Raw genomic sequence first — 21,389 nt, forward strand, 5'->3', positions numbered from 1 at the left:
CAGGTGGGAAGCTCTGTCCCTGCATTTCAAACATCGAAACCCCCTGAAAAACAAACCCGGCTTGTGCCCATGTGGTGCTAAACCTTCGCTTTGCGCAGCTGCTGGAGGCGGACAGGCAGAGGTCATGCCGCGGTATCTCAGAGTACATTCCTCATAACTCCAGATGCCAACAGTTCTCCCACCCCTGTGGGTCCAAGCAAGACTGTCCTCGAGAGAAAGCAGCGACTAACACTGATTTGTTGGGTGAACCTTGCAAAGAAAGCAGGAAAACCAGCAGCGTCTGCAGACTCCTGGTGCACATTTAGGTACCTCAGCAACCTGAGCAGAATTTGCCAGTTCCATCGTATAAAGCCAAGCGAGTACTTAAATCCCACCTGAACGTGGCAGATTAACGATGGAGAAATGAAGAGGAGGGAGAAAGCTAGAGGGGAAAACCAGTGCCCAGAGGGGTGGAGATATTCAACCCCATAGTATTTCACTGCACAGAAAAGCCATACAAGTCTACCAACACTGCATGCTTCTAGCTATATATGGTGTGTGTAATCCAAACTATTCACCACTGCTTTCTTTGCTCATCACACAGAAGGGAATTCACATAAAACGAGGTTGAGTGGAGTGCGATGACAGGCTCAGCCCTGCAAGAGCTGGACTCAGTGATCCTGTGGGTCCATTCCAACTCAGGATATTCCACAGTTCTACAGCCCTGCTCCAGCCACACGCTGTGGGATGATTCCCGGGAGGTGATGCTGCACCATACGGGATGCAGGAGCTAAAGCCTCATCTCTGTCCCTGGATCTGGCAGCGACCAAAGTCACTGCACATCTCTGCCAGTTCCCTCTACCTGCAAAACAGGGATAACCATGCTTAGCATTCTTCCCTGCAGATTGCAGAGAGCTTTTTAAAAAGAAACAGGTGTGGAAAAGTGCTGGTAGAAAGTACCATTAAAAAAACCCCTCTAGGTGAAAATCTAAAGTACAGCAAACTTACTAAAACAGGATGCAGCCTTTCAGCTACACAAACCCTGTAGTTTCTCTTCTCCCCTGAAGTTAAATTGAGGCAATTTTCATGAATACGTTAAATTGGCATGAAAAACTAAGAACGAAGAACAGTTTGTTTCTGCTTTGGAAATTCTTCTCTCCTGGCCTCTTCAGATTTCTTGCCAGTATCCAACATCATCTTCAGTTCCAATTTACCCTCAGTGTTATCACACGTCCTCATTGAAAAGAAAATACAGGGGTAATAATTCAGTCCTCATTTTAGGGTCACTTAAAGGAGATTTCAGCTGCCCATCATGATGCAGCTGAGGACTCCAGGTTATTCATCCATTGGTCCAGCAAGAGTTGCTTTGGTGAAGTTAAAGAATTGCCCACCTAATGAGAGTGCTTCTAAGGAGCTGGAGGACAGGATGGTAGAGAGGGCACAAAGTAAAATGAGGTCACCGCAAGGGGAAAAAACCCAAGGAGGATCTGGAACCACCTCCTTTCAATGCAAGGCAGAACTCTGGTGGGCTGAAAATACTGACTGGCTGCTTTCCCAGGTAAAACATCATCGCTTGAAAGAGAGAAAGAGACAACTACAGCTGCAGGTAACCTCCCCGCCGAGGTTAAAAGTTATTTCAGACAATGTGTTGAACCCTTTCCATGATAAGAAAAACTAAAAGAGAAAGCTCTGTGTTGATCCAACACCTCGGAAACACAGGAAGAGTCAGGGGCACTTTTCACCAGAGGCCGGCAAAGGCAAGACCATCTCACCAAGGTGTTCCAACTCCACTTTGGAACAAAGCAACGCAGACCAGCCCAGTGTGCTCAGCATTTCAGCACGTGAACGATGCAAAATACTTTGGAGGAACCTGCAGGGACTCCCCTCAACTTGTTCTCTTGCAGAGATTTGTCTTTTTAATTTTCACCTCCCTTCCTAGCTGGGACCAGAGCCCCCCGAAAGCCCTGTCTGCCCACAGGGGCAGCCCCGATGGTGGGGCCATCTGGAGCCACCCGGGTCTCTGTGGGTTCTGAGGGGGGCACAGCCGAGCTGTCAGTATTAACGAACCCCACGTCAGGTCTTCTCCAAGGGTTTGGTGAACACACCTGTGTGCCCAGTGACCAAACTCCTGGTGCCAGGAGTGGGAGGGGAGTGCTATTGCTCCTGCATCCATCACAGACAACTCAGCTGCGCATCCATCACAGGACCTCGGTGCGGATGTGACCTTCCATCACCTAACAAACACACTTTGTTAAAGAGATGAGAAAGGCCTGTTTTATCTGAGAGAGAGAAAAAAAATAGCTATATATACACACACTTATCTCTCTATAGTGCATATGTGTTTATACAGAATATAGAATATACATGCACAAACTTGCCAGATTCCAAAGCAGAGGATGACAGCATGTTTTCACATAGTACATCTGAAGAAAAGGTCTTGTGTCAGTGCTACAGCAAAGAAAAATTCATCTTGAAACTACGGAAATAAGACCCTTATCATGTCTGAGGAACTCAACTACAGTGATGAGCAAGCTATAAAAACCTCAGACAGCAAAGCACTATTCTGGAGACCACAATATGCATAAAAACTCCTGCAAGCCCTTGTTAAATGTTCCTGCTCCACTACCCTACAGCCTGTACCTCCAGGGTGCAATTTTCAGGAGACAGAAAGATTTAATGCCGCCTTAGTTAATACAGCCCCGCGGATTTTTGCTGCAGAGACTGTCATGACAGCATGTTCCCCTGGTTTATTATATTAATAAGCAGAGTCATTCAGCACTCAATATGATGTGGCTATTTGACTTGCACACAACTGTGTCTCCAAGCTGTGGCAATACAGAGGCCTCCCCTCGCCCCTCCTTACACAAACTCTTGGTTATTTCAAGGCAACACCTCCTCAATTACTTAGAAACATGGACACACGTGCAGCAGGTTGGCAAGAGCACACAGAAACCGAATTTGCCCTCAGCCGCCTCCGCTTCTCCCCACTCCCTGCCAGGCTCCCGGGGATGCTGGAGATACCCCCAGCCCTCCATCCCACCCCCATGCACCAAAGGAGCATGTTGAACCATTTCTCCACCAATTAAAGCCAATCAAAAGTAGAAAAGGCAATAAAAAAAAACAAACCCACAAAGTTCTCCTCTCTTCCCTGGCTTGAAAAACAGTGCTATCCCCCTTGTCCTTGCCTGCAATCGCATGAACTTCCCCCATTACCTCTAATTACTGCTCCCTGCCTCGATTTCCCAGCTGTGCGATGTACATTATGTTTACACACACCAGGCGGCACCGCTCGTGCCGTTTTCTGAAGATGCCCCATGCACAGCGCTGTTATTATCACTTCTTTTCTGGGGTGTTTGGTTCAAGCACGGGCAGCAAGGAGACTGCGCCGCTGCTGCAAACAACGATGCCGTTATCCACATGCACTAAACGCAGGAGAACCCCGGCTGATTTCCTACTCCCCTTCTCATAAAGGCCTTTATTTTTTTCATCCTCAAAATGCAGCCTCTGGGATATGTTGTGTTGCAGAGGTTTTACACCATGTAAATGGTGAGTATTGTTTATGCACAGATTATGTCAAACCCAGCTGTTTATCTTTGCTAGGACTGCAATTATTTTAACAGTAATGGTAAAAATAAATTGGGGAGAAAAATAATAGGAACTTTCCAGTTTGGTTTTCAAAAGTAGAGCAGTGCCAAGTGTGATTTGACCTCAGACAAGTCACGTGTAGCCTCTTATTTTAAAAATCAACTGAGCTTGTCCATGCATGGAAAACAGACTGCTCTGGAGGGTTCTGGGCAGAAATGGGTCCCAAAAGGTTCAGAATCCAGCCCAGCCCCATTTACCACCACCTGCTTAAGCTGCTGCAGCACCCAGATCTTTCCAGCAGCCAACCAACCACGTAACACTGACCCCAAACACACAGAACGGGGTCCAACAGCCCAAAACGCAGCTCATTGACCTCTCCTCTTTCCAACAAGTTCGCTCTCCCCCACACAAAAATACCAGCAAATATTTTTGCAGATACCCATTTTGCAGCTGGAGCAACTGTTCCCCAGCCCTCCCCGCAGTTCCTGCTGCTCCTGCTCTCCCTGGATCATGGGCAGATGCCAAGCCATGGAGGTTATTCTTTCATTTACAGCATCTGCTTCCTTGGCAGACTCCTCAGGCAATTATGTTCAGAGCTTTAAAGCTGCCTCTAGCTCTGCTTCATGGGTTTGCTGCTTTTGGCTTGTAGCAGTCTCTTCTCATCTTCCCTGTCCATCATTTTGGCTGAATGTTGCTCTTAAAATATGGGAATTAGACCACTCGCATTTCCCTCTAATTAGGAGCAAAAATAAACAGTACCCCATGTTGTTCTTTAAACACAAGCACTTGTTTGACTTTCACAGCCATATTCAGGAGGCCCTGGGCACTCTCTTGGTCTTGAAGCACCATGTACTTGGAGTCATTTGCAACCTCTTAGACAGTCCGAATAATCATACCTCTGTATAAACATAATATTTCAAACCCTTTGTTCTGGGGGGAGGTTGCATTTCTGCTTGGATGCCTCCTCTCACCAGCAGCGCTCAGAATGACTTTTTGCCTGCAAACAAAAGGCAGAGGAACACCTGCCCAGCACCTTGGAAATCCCTACCTGAACGGCTTCTGAGTGAATGGGCGCTCTCATGGGGACGGACTTGGCCCCGTCTTAAAGGGCAGGGAGGGAACCCATGAGCCCCAAAGGTCCCCTCGACACCACTGGAAGGATTTTACATTTCCTGTCAGTGAAAGGCTATATATGAAAGGTGAGGGACAATGTAGGTCCTGTCCCTCATCGTCAACCTGAAGCAACCACCTGCTGGGATAAGAGGATAAGCCGATGCCCAATTCAGCTTTTCTGACTAAAGCTGACAACAACTACCATAGATCCCCACACCTGCCCGAGGACCTGCAGCTCCTTGTGGATGAGCCAAGGCAAAGCCACCGCAGGGTGACAACCTCCGGACACCACCAGCTGGCACAGGCTGCCCATCCGTGACCCCTGAGCAAGCACCAGACGAGGCTTTCCAAAGAAAATAATAAAATAATCCCAAACCAGACCATCCCCAAGGGCACAGAGTCACCACCCTGGGGTCTGACGACTTAGCAACAGCAGAATAAATCTGGTGGGGAGCCAGCTTTTAAAGAGGCATTGAAAACCTACCAACTCCACGCATTATCCGCAGGGGATGCTTCATGGAAGCAGCACCTTTGCCAGCTCCGCGTCTCACCAACACAAACGAGCTGCAAACCGTTCCGGAAACACACCCACCACGGCTCCTGACCCCCCAAAATGCTCTTTCGGAGGAGGAAGCGACAGCCTGGCTATTCATCCTGCTTCCTACCAGCACTGGCTCAACGCCCAGAGCAGAATTAATTGGCCTGGTTTGCAAGAGTGTACATCCAACTGGATGGGGCTTCTCTGTCTTGGGGGAAACCAGAAGCCCTCGTCCAAACCACCCCAGGACCACCAGGAATAGCTCACACACCTCCAAACCTGGGGAAGGTACGGCTGCACCCAACAGCCACGATGGGAAAATCCATCGAGTGACCTTTTTGCTTTGCTTTTAGCACAGATGCTGCTTAAACCTTCTCTGCCTCTGTGCAAATGCGGAGTCCCCACTATGAATAACTGAGGGGCACGCACTGACCACCAGACAGACCAACAGGAGCAGTGCAGCCACAGCATTAGCCAGGAGCACAGCAGGCGCGCTGCATTAGCATCCAATTAGCTGCCCTGTTGATTTAGCAGGGCCATGGGCTTCAGCAGTTGATGTTAGTGACAGGCAGGTGAGAGGAGGAGGAGGAGGAGGGATGCTCTCCTCCCCTTGGATGCTCCATCAATCCCCATCCCCAGCATCCAAAGGCCCCATCTGGAATACAGAGCGAACAGACCAAAAGCTGCGCTTTCTCAGCAAAATGGGTGCAGCAAGGCCGGGCTTCCTCACGGCATTAACGCTAATTCCCCGTCTACCCTCCCTGCTGCAGAGGTGCCTGGAGCTGTGCTGCAGGGTCCAAGGAAAGCGTTTGTCCTGGGCGGGAAGGGACTCAGGGCATATTTATCCTTTTGAAGGAATAAGCCCATAAACAGAAAAGTACAACAGATCTGCAAGCGTTTAAACACATTTCCATAACCGTTCGCAATTATTCCCAGGCAGCAGCCTTCACTAAGCTGGAGCTGAGACTGAGAGCACCAATTAGCAGCATTAAAAAAAAAAAGGATTGAAACTGCTGCAGTTATCCTCAAACAAGAATTACAGGCCCAGCCTAATGACTTTGCTGGAAATGACGGCAGGTTAACGCTACGGGAAGGCGCTCGGTCCCCATGCAGCCGCTGCAGCCCCAACCCGGCCCGTTGCACAGCACCGTTCAGCTGCTGGGAAGGGGGAGATGTAAAATACAGCAGTTTATCCTCATACCCACCACCATAAGAGGAAATAAAGGAAAGAAAAGAGAAATCCTGACAAAGCAGGGGTGAACACCTCCCTCTGTTCATCAGCCCCCCGGGGCAGCCGGAGGAGGAACGTGCAGCCCCAAATTGCCCAGCAGCCGCTCACACCCAGTCCAGAAGATGATGGAGCTATTTTTAATCACATGGCAAATGAAAATTACTCCTTTTTTGGCAAATTCTTTAGCTTTGCACTGTGCGGAACAGTTGTAGCAGCGGACCGGGGCGGCACGGCCCTGCTGCTCGGCTCCCGCCGCGCAACTGCTTTGTAAAGTATGTACCCAGTTTCCCTTCTCAACTCAACCTGCTCGGCCTCCATAGGAACGTTGTCAAGTTCAGCCTCAGACTGGCAGCAAAGCCACTCAGCAGTGCAAAACACAAACCAACAAAAGGATCAAAACATCTATTTAAAGGGTAAGCTATGGATTTTTATTTTTTTTTTGTTAAGAACCATGAGCAATTATTTTTGAGCACAAAGATCTTAACCGTTCATTCATCCTCAGAATAAAAGTGGGAGAAGGGGAAATGATTGCTTTTGCATTTTTTGTCACCCTGCCAGTACTGAAACAAAGTCAGAGGAATGCCAGAAGATCTCCTTTGATCCAAATAAGCATCATTCTCATAAACATTTCAAATCTACAGGGAGAAAATCCAAACCCCAGACAAATCTTTGCACCATAATTCTAAAGATAAATATATAAACAACAAAATAAATCCTCTTCCTGTACATATAAGACTTTGCCATTCAAGCTGGGCACAAAAGCTTTTCAAAAAAAAGATGCTGTTGGAGGAGACCCAGTTCCAGACCAGAAAAAGCCAAGCTTGAAGATTCACATCATCAGCCCAACATCATCACTCACAATGAGTTAGACATTAAAAAAATATATATTTATATATATAAAAGATTCTACATCAGGAACCAATTTACTTTTGCTGCTCCACAGAGCAATCATGCCCCAGGACCTGCAGCTAAATGGCTGGAGCTCACGTAACTGGAACAGCAAAAGAAGCAGCGGAGAACTTTAATGGCTTATGAAATTCAATTGAAACTGATGGTTGGAAATGCGAAACATTTAACACCCTACCAATTTAACATCAGCACACGCACGTGCACGTACAGACAGACACGTACATGGACCAAAAATGTGGGAGCTCATTTTCCGCTCGTTTATGTGCCCATGACCCTGACAGTACCCTCGTACACTAACTTAAACAATATATAAATATTTTAACACCTCCAGATCTTTTTTTTCCCACTGGAACCTTTAATATAAAATCCATTTTTTGTGAAAATAGCATTATTATGACCTGCCCCGTCCACTTCTCTGAAAGATTGGAAGCCACGTTCTGCATTTCACCTTCAGCTGGAGCGGGAACCCATAAACCGTCCCTGCTGTTCGGGAAGACTTTGAATAAACTGTTTGCAGCTGATGTACTTTTCCAACACAGATCTCTTTTGTTATGAAGCCTGTCTCTGATGAACAATAGAAAAATATTGTTGACAAGGGTGTACTTTTCCATCAACTCAAAAAATATAATTTTGCAGAATATTTTCACAGCTCAGCAGAAGGTAGAAAGAAAGACAATATTATGACTACATAAAAAAGAAAAAGTAATTCATTATAATTAGCTGAGAGTAGTTTTCTAGTTGGTTTTGTCTTGCTTAAATGAGGTTCTTCACTACTTAGAGCCCCAATCTGAGCCTTCACTCAAAACTCATGGTAACCTGGGTACAGGAGGTAGCATTTGGCCAAAACTCTTCAGAATGATGCTTATGCTCACAAAGTGACAAAAAGAACCACCAGTAGTCTGAACTTCATCACTTTTAAGTGCTCCCAGGTCCATGGTGCTTTGGGCTGCATCACCCCGATATGGACACAAGGACTAATTGCCACATCCTGACAAGCATCACCTTGTTAATTATCGGACCTACCATGTCCTGACAAGCATCACCCTGTTATTTATCAAGCAATTCGAGGCACAGGGATGCTACTGACTTCCAGAAGGACGGAAACACTGGGAACCACCACACAGGAGCATCCATCACACCTCCACCACCGCGCCCCGGGAGCAGACGGGACACATTCATTTCACCCAGCCGCACCGTAACCGAGCCCGCGATGGTGTGTTGAACCGGTTGATTCATGGGGAGGCTTTGATGTGCAAATTAATCATTATAACTTTTAACTGAGCTAATGTAAGCATCATATGTCACTAATTACACAATGCGGGGGGGGGGGGAATATTGCAAATGAATTTAACTGCTTAATCTAATCAGGATGGCAAGTTGTGTTTCAATTATGAATCGTTGTGTAGCAGCAAAGCATCTGCTGCAATTCAGCAAAGCAAAGCCCTGCTGCATCTCACTTGTGTGCTCAGCGTCCAGCTCCACTTGCCACAGCCCCAGACCCCAAAAACACCAGGTCCCATGGCGGCACAGACCTGGGGGGCTGCAGCCTCGGCTGGGGACAGCGGGTGCATCTCTCCAGGGGACGTGCCACCTGCATCTGGCTTGCAGAAATGCTCACCCTGAACACCTCTCCCCAGCAACCTCTTGCAACAAGGGCTCCTTGCGGACACCTTGGAGCTTGACATGGTCAAACCCCACCATTCGCAACCCCTCTCTTTAATCTGAATGACCGCTTCAACACGCAGAGGCAGAAATCTTTACAATCTTCCTCCAACCCAATGCTTGTCCATTCACATAAGCAAGAATTAAGCAGCACTTTTGGAGCCTGTCTCCTCTATGTCCTTACAGTTAAGGGGAAAGGAAAAATAGGAAATGCACGATAAAATAAAAGGAGATTAAGAAAAAAAGCCACCCCACTACCAAATACCACTCCCAGACTTTGTCCTGAGGTAGTGCCTGGAGCAAGATTTTACAACCAAATCAAAATCCCTGAATATTGGATTTTTTTTTAATAGAGACACTGATATAGTCACGGAGCTATAGCATGGCAACGCATCTGCATAATGCATCACCTTGAGAATGTCTTACCGTGAGATATGTGACGATGACAACATTCACTGTCCCACTGTAACTGCGGCAAAGGAAAACATCCCCTTGCCGATAACTCTGCTGGTAATTAACTGGAGAGTTTTGGGGAAGAAAATAATACAGCTGATACACGGTACCTAGAAAGCAAAGGCAAACTATTTTTTCTTGTATTACGTTTTTAATTTGATAGAACTTGTATTTGTCGAAAGGAGAAAAAAAACATAGACTCTGAGCACATTAATGTGCTTCAGATTTCCCGGTTATCCACATTGAAGCAAAAACCTGCAGTATCTTTTTTTATTATTTTTTTTAAACACCAGGGGGCTGATGACTGTGAAATGATCTTAGGTTTCTCCCACTAAGTGGACAGATGGATTGCTACTTTTGCAACTTCTTTTTTGCAGCCCTGAATTCAGATGCCGGCAGGAGCCTCCGCTCCACGCTCCCCAGCATTGTTTCTGTCCTTGCACTCCCCAGCCCTCCCCAGCCCCACGCTGGGTACAGATGATGCTCTCTGCACGGCACAGGGACGAGCACCAACAGGAACAGCTCACATGGGCACCCCACACCTGGATTTTCATGCCAAGGGACATGGCGGTGGTGCCACGGAGAGAAATGCCACCAGCACTAGCCAGGCCAAAAAGTGACATCTCTCCAGCATCCCAGTGAACACGCTCGAATTTAAAGGGTTCTGCAAGGCAACGAGGAAACAAAAAGCATTGCTGGGCAAAAACCATCTCCTTAACTGTTTTTTTTTAAAGAGAAATTTTACAAAGTGAAAACGAAAACACTGCCAAACTTCATCCCTGTTGCCTTGATGAACTCGGGTGAGCCCATTCGCAGTGGTAAGCGACTCACGAATAGTCGTGAATGTTTTGGGTCTCTGGCCAACAGCCATCGCGTTCACAACCCATCATTCCAACAGGCAAAACACAGCTGGCTGCAGGAACTTGGAAGAAACTCCTCAGCACACAGGGAAGGGAACTGCTCATTCAGAAAGTGGGTTTTAGGAACTGGTTCTTGGAGGGGACACTGGTCGCTGTTGGGCATCGTCCCAGGGACTGCGGTCCCTTTAAGCTGAGGATGAGGGACACAATGAGGAAACACCCGGTTTGATCCAAGGAAGTAAAAAAACCCCATGAAAACCAAACTCTCAGCCCCAGGAGTAAGTAAACACAGAACCAGGCAAGGCAGATGCTGGAATCCCATACAGGTTCCCAATCTGTGCTGGCTCTGAAGGTATCCTGGTCAGAAAAGCCATTTCTGGGGTAAAAAACAAAACAAACCACAACAAACACCAAACCTAAAAGTAAGGACCCATTTCTTTAGCAAGCCACACGAACCGCCTCTGAGTGCTGTTGATAAGCATCCTCATCCATCCGTATCTTCAGCTGATGCACAGACAGCAATATACAGGTCAATAATAGTTTATCTAAAGGTATGTGTCAACCCATCTCTCGTCCACTTTCAGACAAACCTTTTACAATAGCCACTTACTTTAACCCTGAATTATCTGCCTCTGCTCATCTTCAGGGAGAGGCAGCACAGCAGAGTAAGAAGCAGGCAATTCCCTGTGATCTGAAAGCTCACTTTCTAAATCAAATCAATTTTTCTAACGTAATTTGCCTAATCTAAATCACTGACCCATGCATTTTCTCACAATCCTTTCGACAAGAGCTGCACCAATTGAAGCAAAGCTAAAACACTTCAACCAGACCAATTCATAGAAGTCTTTAGAGGAATTCTTTCATTGCTGTAATTAATTCTTTAAGTACCACAGTGGGATGCTCTGAATTCAAACCCAGTCCAAGGAGTAATGATTATACTAATGGGAGAAGCTGTGCAGTAAATAAATGCGAGTGCCCTGCTGAAAGAGATGGCTTTCAATAGGAGACTGCCATTCAGGGAGATAACTGTGTTTTGGAGATAACTCGGATGATGAAGATCCACAGAGCGGAGGCTGATCCAGCAGTTCCCAGGCTCCACACACCTCACGAGGCTGAGCATCTTGGTGGAAACCCACAAACGCCGGGGCTGCCCCTGCTCCCAGCCCTTGGCTCACAATGACCACGGTCCCCAGGGATTGCTGCCTTGGACGTGGGCGCACACGGCAGCGACGCGGGGTGGGTTCCACCCCGCCGGCTGCAGACCCCTCCCCACCTTCTGCTGGAGCCGGGCGTCAAGAGCTGCAATTCTGCAGCAGCTTTTGAAGCTCGTTAGACCACAGGTACCAGGATGGCCAAGGGCTTTGCAGCCATGATGAAAATAAACTGCTCGTGTCAGATGCCTCGCAGGGACTCTGCATCTTACAGCAAGGCCCTTGTGTGGGGCATTTGGCTGGGGGACATGGGGAGCCCAGCTGCTGATACAGACTTGGGTTTATCGGCACCATGGGAGCACTAGTGGGGACTGCCATGCAGCAAGCAAGGTGTGGAGACAGAGAGCCTAGGAGAATATTGGAAACCACCTCAAAGTTTGCTAGTTGGTGTAAGAACCAAAGCGATGACTTCTCTTTGACTTTCCCTTTTTGTTAATTGGCTAAACGCAATAAAGTTTTCTAATGCATTTAATGTGTTGGGCTGCAATATGCTCAGAGAAAGGGAGGATGATATTTTAACTCTGGATGAGCAGGATGCTTTGGTAAGATGGAGCTGAAGCGGCACGCAGGAGCTGATGCTCCTCAAAGCCCCACAACCCCCAGGGCTTACAGATGACACCAGTAATCTCACTATGACACTAACAGCACTGCAAATACGACAGGGTTTGTGGTGAAATCAGGGGTACGACATGGACATTTGGGGTTCAAAAGGGCACACCTGAAGAACAGCTCCTCGGTGCAGCCCTCAAAGATGTCACCAGATGCCCATGGGCTGCCCAGCTCCGTCACACCAGGGAGGCGATGGGGTGGGCACCACGGGCTGTGCTCTGCTCTGGAGGACTGAGACTTTGATTTTACCAATAAAGAACATTAACTCCATCTCTTCATTTCCGCTTAAGACTTGCCATAACAGTTTTAGCAGGCTGGTGCATATCAAACCTAGCAAAAAAACCAAGTGTTAATTCAGCCCTGTCCTCCCATACCTGAACTGACGGTGCTCAGCCTTGCGATGCCAATGCTGGGGTAGCCTGACACCCATCCACACACCTCAGCCTCCTCTCTTCTCTAAAGCCCTTTGAGATCTACAGATGGAGGAATGATGAATATTTGAAAAGAAAGAAAAAAAAAGCCTCAACTGCAATAAAATTCATGCTATCTTCCATCTTTCTCTTGCCTGTTTCTCTGATGGAGCTGAGCCTTTTTTGCACCAATACTCATGCTAATAGCTTTCAGTGGGCCACTCCTAAGCAAGAGGCAGGAAATTAGTAACTGAGCTGCATTTTAAAAAAGAGGAGGAAACCTTTGTATATTAATTCTCGTAGCTGTCAGAGATGAGGATTTAATAATGTTAGTAACTAAGCTCCTCCATTATTTCCAAACACCTTGGAGGAGAATGTCTTAGTGGGAGATGAATTAGATAGTGTGACTGTAACTGCCTTCTGAGTATCTTCAGAGCATAATCTATGGCTCATCACCACATGCATTTCAAGTTCTTGCCCTTTATTCTCCAAATAACCTCCAAATGTAAAAGTATTTACATGCCGAGCTCAGCTCCTGCTTTCAGAGCATTTCCCACTCACTGTTTAACCATTTGTCCCCGTTTTGCAGATTTGCCTGGGCTCAGTTTTGGACAGGTGATAAGGATGCGAAGTTGTGGATTTGGGTCATCCAATAAACAATGGAAAGAAGCAAAGAAGGAAAACCGTAGGTGGAATATGGGAGAGGTCTAATAGGCTGTGAAAGGCTCTGCCAAAGGAAGCGGCAGAAGTCCTGCTGCCTGCATCGCTGAAAACCAGCGCGCTCAGGAACAGACTGTACCCAACAGCCGTCGGAGACGGGAAAGAAGGCTTATTACCAACGTTTCCAGCTCTAATTCCCCTGATTCGGGGATGGCTGGGGCACACTGGCCTTCAAGCTTGCCCTGACAGAACTCCGCTGCTTCCAGAGAGCTTTCAGCACCCTCTCCAGATGCCTCCGGTGCAGTATTTTCAAACCCTGTTCCATGTGCGGGTCTGCACCGTGACCTTCCTGCACTCACAAGGGTTTGTGGGTCCTCTACCTCCAGCTCTTCAAGCACCTTCCAAAGCCACCGGTGACATCCCCAAGTGCTGCAGCCTCACGGCGTTGGGGACAGAGGCACCGAGGGCTAGTGGGTTTTGTCCCTCAACACAAGGCGCCCGGACCAGCCCAGAACTTGCTCCACACACACCCCCAGACCAGCTCCTTCCAAATCTCACCTCAGACTTGCTCCTTTTTCAACCCAAAAATCCGGGTACCAAAGACAGTCACCAGCTACTGACTATCTGGTGAGTTTCTAATTACTGCTTGTTGCATAGAAACCCGCTCCATCTGCTCAAGGGTTCCCTTTTAGAGTGCACGGACTCTGGGGTTTTTTTATGGTGTGAGATTCATCTTCTTTTCTTTGAGCTGCAGCATAAGTGTTTGTTTCAAGAGCCGCAGCATCCATTAAGCAGCCCTCCTTCCCCATCATGGCAAAGGTCTTGCTGCTAAGCAAAAGCTGTGGCTAATTGACAAGAACTCCTAAACTGAAATATAAAATAGTCGCATCCGTCACTCATGCAAACAGCTGGTTTCGGCAGCCCAGCTGCTAAATAATGTAAAATGGTTCATTTTTCTGACTCAGGGAAGATCCTTTATGAAAGGAATGAAAGTCTCCAGTGCTACAGAGCCATGCCCTGATCATTCTTGCATCTTAAAAATCTAACATTGCTCATAAAATTCATAAGAAACATAAACCCTGTTCCTTCTACTACTCTCCCAATCAGAAAAACTGGATTTAAATCACCTGCTGGCAGGTTTATTACAGGGCCCACAAGCAGATAAGGTCCTGTGCACCAGCCCTCTGCACTTAACGGGAAATAAATCTCTGCTCTGCCATCTGTTTTTGAGATGTTCCCATACAAGCAAAACAAACAAAAAAAAAGATATCTGCACCTCTAATTTCATCTTCTGAAGGATTTTTATCTCTTGGGTAATGAGGATGATGTTCTCCCCTCTCCAGCACAAATGCTGCTCCTCCCCGGGGCCATTCTCTCCCAAGGGTGGGTATTTAGGGCACGTGTTATCCCTGTGCAGACAAACAGGCTGGGGACAGGGACAGCTGCTTGGCCAAAAGCACCATCTCCCACACCATCCAGTGGGAACATCATTTTTGGAGCCTCTCCATCCCCTTGGCTTGGCCAGAATAAGGATTTTTGGCCCCAGCATGAAGTGCATCAGTGGCATTTTTCCAGTATTTCTTTCCATCCAGGGCAGATTTGTGACACTATCACAGATACCAAGCTAGAGCTGCCTAACACAGGTGGGTTTACACCATTTTCCCCCATAACCCCCACTCTGGTCCCTGCACAGTCTTTGGGCAACACGATGCCCTGGGGCAGAAGGACGTGGCCATGAAACAGCAGAGCCTTAAGCATCTTCTCCATGAGATTTAGCATCCTTGTCACTAGAAACCCATTTTTCCATCAGTTCAGGTCTCCTCCTCTGCCATGGGGCAGAGTGGATTGACACACCATTTCCAATTAGACCACTCAGCAGAGCACAGCCCCATGGAAAGCCCTCTGCTCCTGGCTACCCCTCATCTCCTCAGGGCACCCCCTGATTCACCCCCTACTGAAAAAAAAATCAGAAAAAACAGAGTTAAAAATCAAATGCTACACTTCATTTTTCTCTCCTTGCCTGAAGTAGCAAGAGACAAGATAGGACGTAATCGCCACTTTTAAAATCATCTCCTATGACAGGCAAATTGATCAAGTTGGGAGGCTGGGCTGCTTTTGAACTTGAACAAACTGATTTTGCATGAAAGATGGTGTTTACATTGGCTCTCAATAGCCTGGTGGAATATGCATAGCTCTTGCCATTCCATCACCAAAATTTGGGAAGAAAAAGCATTTAAAAAAAAATAGAAAAAAGGAAAACAGAAAGTGTGCTCAGATCTGGAGCACATCATAAATTCATGAAGCTTTCTGAATGCTGTCAGAAACAAACACGTTTATGTAAACAGAGACAAGCTGAAAGTGTGCTGCAAGAGAGTTTTTGGATAGAGTGGAAGAAATGTTAATATTTACATTGCATCTGAGACTGAAGCCCATCGTGCAAGGTACTGAGCAATTAGTGAAGCCCTTCCACACTGAATTTACCCAACACAGACACTCCAAGCAGCGCTCGCGTTACTTCCCATGGCACCGCTGGCAGCTCAGAGGGAAATACAAACACCCAGGGGAAGCCGGACACCAAGCAATCCCTGTCCAGCCCCCCCGCTCTCCCAGAGGACCTCTGCTTCTGGTTTCTACCTGCCCATCCTCACGTGGGAACAGCTTCCTCTGAAATGCCAGCTGGGAAACTCCTGACAGCAGGAAATCGAAGCATCTTCCACGACATCTAGAGCACCGCACGGTAACTCGCACTCCCCAGCCTCCGTGGAACTTCAATGCGAGCGGATTTGACAGCCGGAGTCGGGAAAGCGTCTCCGTGGCCCCCGTGTGCCAGCACGTCAGCTGAGCCACTGACAGGGGTAAGTGCTAATGCTGCGCCAACAAACCACATCACCGCTTGTCATTAACAAACATTAGTTATATTTAGGCAAGGGGAGAAGGGGGAAATTGAGCTCAGTGAATTTAACTTGTTGAGCTGACAGAATGTATTTCAGTGGGATGGCTTCTCATTCAGTGGGATGTTTACTAAGGCCAGGAAATTTTAATTTCACTGGCTTTCTGCAGGATGTAGGAGATTGCCACCTCCCCCGTGCTCCCCGGTCACACTTCTGACACGGGACAGGTTTGCAGTCACCTGTATGAGCGAGACACACATGTTGCTTGGTGCAGACACCTCTCCACCCGGCAAAACTTGTGATCAGCCTCAGCCGCTGAGGTCGGAAGGAGCAGCACCTATAGCTGTCACAACACAACGCTACGTGGAACAATTTCCTTTGCTTCCCAACCCTTCCAGCAAAGGGAGGGCAGCCAGCATGGGTGTCCTGAGCAGCCTGGCTTCAAACTACACTGCTGAGGAGCTACCGAGAGGGCAGGAGGACCCCAGCTCATCGTGGGGTCACCCAGGGTGGAGATCTCCAACCCATAGGCACAAACAGCAAAATCCTACATAGCCTAAAACGCCACGTAGCCCAAACCCCTGCCACGCTCTGTGGTGCACAGACTCCTCTCTTCAGGCTCTTTGAAACAAGGGAGCCCTTGCCCAGAGATGCTGTGCACACCAGATATCTGTCCAGGCTCAAAGAGTGACCAAATCCATTACGGGAAACCCATTGCAGCAATTAAATAGAGCCTTCAGGCTCAGCTCTGGCTCAGGAACGTATCCCTGGTCCAAAAACCCTGCCCAAAACACAAACCGTGTCCTGGTCTGGGTGACCCCCTGCTCTGACCTCCTACAGCTGCTCCTGGGCTCGTTCCTTCCTCGCCACGCTAAGCTGCTTTAAACACAGAGACAATGGGGCTTGGAGTGAGAGTCTTGAGCGCCCATCATTCCCACTAATAAAATACAGCAAATTAATTGCACTTTATTGATTTTTTTTTAAATGTAACTATTTTGGCATTTGAACCTCAAGCAACTCTATTGATCAGCTGAAGAATCAAGTGTCAGTGAATGGAGCTTTGCAACCAAGCCTGACAAATTGAAGAAAATAATCAAAACCCAAAACCAGTGAGTGATGCAGACTTCCCCATTGCAAATATACAAAGGAGGCTACAGCACCAGTGACAGGATATTTTTTGAAGCGAAAAGCGCTGCGGAGGGCAAGTCACACAGTTGCTTCCTGCATTCCCAGAGAGCCAATGCCAATCACAGCAGCGATGCATAAATCCAGAGCAGCTGCTCTAGATTTACACTGATGGGAAGTAAAATCAGAATATCTGAAATACATTGCTCTAATGGATGCTGGTGCAAGAGGCAGTATAATAATTTCAGGCTTCTCCCCCACCACACTATACCCCAAATTGCATCAGTTTGGTTGGTTATTGTATAAAACTTTGAGATCTGCACTAATGTGGGGAGAATAACCTTCATTTCAACAGTTTGCATTATCACGTTCGGCAAGTCCATCATACAGTAGATAATATAGGTCTTTCATTTTTGTTCCTGAAGAACCTCTGCATAAAAACTGCCTCCATATTATGTAGAGCGATACAGGGACACAAAATAAGCGTGATGTCTCTCCACCCACACCTCCCTGGAGCCAGAGCCTAAAGCGATTCACAGGTCCCTCCGCACACACTGATCACGACAGCCCAGGCGCATCTCACAGGGGCCGGTTTGCTCAATAAGCTTCGCACGCCCCGTCCCCATCAGCCAGCGAAGCAGGGGAGCGAGACGGGCAGACAGCATCAGGCAGGAAAACAAAACAGTCAGGTAACTCATCCAGGTCTTTCACAGGATACCTAATTCACATAACCCCAGAGCCAGCTCCGCCAGCGAGGAAGGCGGCCAAAAACCCTGCCAGGATGCCAGCAACAAACTGGGGCCTGCTGCCAGCCAGAGACATCCTCGAGCTCGGCGCGAGCGGCCCTCGGCTGCCAAACACACACGCACACCCTCTGCTCGCAGCCGCTCGCGCGCCAGCGGCCAGGCCACCGGAGACCCGCGGACAGGAGAGTGATCTCTTAATTGGACCTTCACAAAGCTATTTAGGGGACCTGCCTGACAGGCAAACAAACGCCACCCGCTTTGAAGAGGCTGGAGGAACCCAGCCTGGTGCATCTCCAGTCCCCAAAACGCAGCCTGCCCAGAGCCGGCCCTGGCGAGGGAGTGAAGGCAAATAAATAGAGAAAAATGGCAAGTGCCCAACACGACCGTCTGTATGAGCCGGGAGCTTTGCAGGGATGGCAGCACAGCAGCATGACTCATGCAGGTGTCCCTCCCGTCTTGCAACAACCCAAACCAAGATGTGGTTCATTAACCCCCGTAATCCGGAGGAGAAAGCCAACCCGGAGCACAGCGAGCTGCAGCAAGGTCAGCACAGCCCCGAGGGAGACACTTCCAGAGCGCTGCCACCACTCGCCTCTTTCAAAAGAGGTTTCCCCAGATCCCAAACCCCCTCTCCACACGCAGAGGGTGGGACGGGACAGGGGCAGCGCTCAGCTACGAAAGCAAAGAATTGATACAGCCTGGAGAGGAGGAAAAGGCACAGGCTGGGGATGGATTCGTTATTCACAGCTTGAGCTGCAAGCGCGCTGTGAGTTTCTAACGTGCACATTGTGCAGGGAGGCATTCAGAGAGCAGGGGAGAGGGATGGGTACGGCGGTAGGTTTGCAGCTACAAACTGTTTCAAAGTGGGTTTCCATATGTTTAAGCACTCAGAGCGCTGGAAGAATTACACCCACAGCCCAATCTCACCATGGTAGCTACCCACACAGGAGGAGACGGGAGGGGGGAATATCAGAGAAAAGATTATCGTTAATGTGTCAAAGCAATAAAAAAAAACACATAAAACCTGCTTCTTTGCTGCTCTTAGCTCTCTCCTCAACTAAATGGAGAGCTTCACAGAGTACGGGGCATGGTGCTGGCACAGAAACCCATCGCTCCGCCGGGGCAGCTCTGACCCACAGGCAGCTCATGCTCTGGGTCCTGTGCCCCACTCCCCACAACCTGCACCCCAAACCTGGCACCCCACTCAACAGGATTGGAGCCAGGGGAAGGAGAGAGCCAGAGGGCAAGGGCCAAGCAGTGTTCTTTAGGGTATGCAGAGCAAGGACCCCCTTCTGTCCATCATGTGTGTGTCCCCAAGACTGATGCCTCCTTCCTTGCAAATTGTTCCTGCTGTCCCTGCAGGGACCTTGCCTGAAACGCTTCCCTACCACAACACATTCTCTCTGCCCTCCCCAGGAACGACAGCCGCTGCTTTTGTCCCTCCCAGGGACTGCTCCTTTTTCACCTGAAACCCTTACATTTTGGCATATTCCTAAAGCCCTGGTGAAGTTTCCCAGCCCCACGCTACAGCTGAAGGTGAGCGCCGTCCCGAGCAGCAGTAAAGCAAATGAATCGCTGAGCAACTTCAGCGCCAATGCACCTTAATTAATTTGCTTTTAACAACCCCTATTTATTAGGAACAACATCTGCCAGGGAGCTCACACGAGCAAGCGGAGAAAAATGTGCCGGGAGAGAAGTCCTGCAAAAGACTTTCCCAGGGGCAGCGCTTCAGCTCGCCAGCCTGGGATGAGCCTTTCCCCGGCAAACCCCCGCAACTGGGACCCAAAACGCTGCTCCCGAGTTCAGCCAGGAGAAAGAAAACATCAAAAGAAAAAAGAGAGATGCTCCAAGCCGCGCTCCCTCAGCTGTGCTGCCTGGCAGCTGCCCGCAATTAGGAAAACCCACCTTGGCTCACCTAAGGGCCTGATCCCCGCCAGCCCGCAGAAACCCACTCTGCTTAAAATTAAGCGCAGGAACGGCGTTACAAGGACCGTTTTGCAGAACAGATTTAAGCCCTGTACAGCTTTCCACATGCAGCCGGAGGCGGCCAGAGCGGCAGGGAGGAGCGGGGGGTCGGGACCCCGGTGGGAGCCCCAGCCCCGCGGCCCCTTCCCCGGCTCCGGCAACTTTTCCCTCTTCCCCCCTCAACCCGGCTCGCACCGGCTGGCAGGGCCGGAGCCACGGGGCAGCCCCCGCGCAGGGACAGGGAGCCCGCGACACGCGTGGGGGGACACACGGGAGGCTGCTGTGGACGGAGCGGGGGGGTGCTGAAGTGGAGATGGATGGGGGCAACTTTGCGACCCCAAGGGAGGGAGGAAGGTGTGTGTGTGTGTGTGTGTGGGTGTGTGTGTGTGCGCGTGTCCCGTCCGCGGGCGCGCAGGGCAGCGCGCAGCGCCTGGGGGCCTCAGCGCCCTCCGCAGCCACGTCGGCGGGAGGGCTGAGAAGGGAAAAATATCTTTGAAGTAAAAACGGGGGGAAGGGGAGGGAAAGAAAATCAATTAAAAGAGCAATAAAAAAAAACTAAAACCAGCACGGGGTCGGGGTCGCGGCGCGGAACTGGGGGTTACCTCGGCACAGGAGCAGCAGCGGCGCCAGGAGCAGCGCGGGGCCCCGGGAGAGCATCCTCTTTGTTCCATGCCCAGAAGTAGTCATGGTGCTGATTTATTTGGAGAGGGGCGGCTGAACGGGGCGGGGGGGGGCTGGGGGTGTCGCGGCGGAGCCGCTCTAACCACTCCCCCCGCGCCTGCCCGCGCCCCCTCCGCTGCGCGGCTCCGTCCGGCGGCGGGGCCGCCTGCCCCGCAAGGGGGGGTCCCCACCGGCCCCGCGCTCACGGCCGCCCCCGCCGCATCGCCGCCCCGGGGGGCAGCCGGCGCCGCCCCCGCCCGCCGCGGCGGCAGCAGCAGCAGCGCTCCCCCGGGGCAGCCGGGCGCTGTGCCGAGGGCTGCGGCGGCGCGGACGGACCGACGAGCCGCGGCTGGGCTGGGCCGGGCGCGGCGGGGGCGGCGCCGGGCTCACCTGCGGGGCGGGCGGGGCCTCTGCGCAGGTGCCGCTCGGTGCCCCCGCTCGGACACGGGGCTCTCGGGAGCCGGAGCGGGCCCAGCGAGAACGGCGGGGGGTAGAGGAGCCCCGTGTGCGCTTTTCTGCACGACACCCCCGGAGAAGTTTCTCAGCCCGGTGGGCTGGAGGTCGGTGCGCCCCGGCCCCCCCGGGCGGGCGCTGGGACTGGGCTTGTGGGGGGGGGGATTCCCTCAGCGCCGCGGAGCGGCGGGAAGAGCGCGGGTCCCCCCTCGCGGCCGCCGCTGTCACTGCGCGCGGGGCGGCTGCACCGCAGCGTGCAACGGCGCGTGCAGGGGCGTGCAAAGGGCCGCGCGCGGGACACCCGGGAAAGCGCGCGAAGCGGTTTGCGA

The 21,389-nt window shown here is 50.1% G+C and overlaps 1 protein-coding gene across 1 annotated transcript in view; it reads right to left on the reverse strand.

The window, feature by feature from the left end:
• The window catches only part of TMEM132B (transmembrane protein 132B), a gene marked incomplete at its 5' end in the record, with an annotated part of 209,977 nt that extends 189,343 nt beyond the window's left edge, over positions 1-20,634 (reverse strand). The window contains one exon of the mRNA XM_082066519.1: positions 20,550-20,634. Coding sequence (XP_081922645.1) covers positions 20,550-20,634 — 85 coding nt within the window. The remainder of the gene's footprint in view (positions 1-20,549) is intronic.
• Positions 20,635-21,389: the final 755 nt, after the last annotated feature.

The sequence above is a fragment of the Streptopelia decaocto genome (assembly GCF_964273445.1).
Source record: "Streptopelia decaocto genome assembly, chromosome: 15".
Taxonomy (NCBI): Eukaryota; Metazoa; Chordata; class Aves; order Columbiformes; family Columbidae; genus Streptopelia; species Streptopelia decaocto.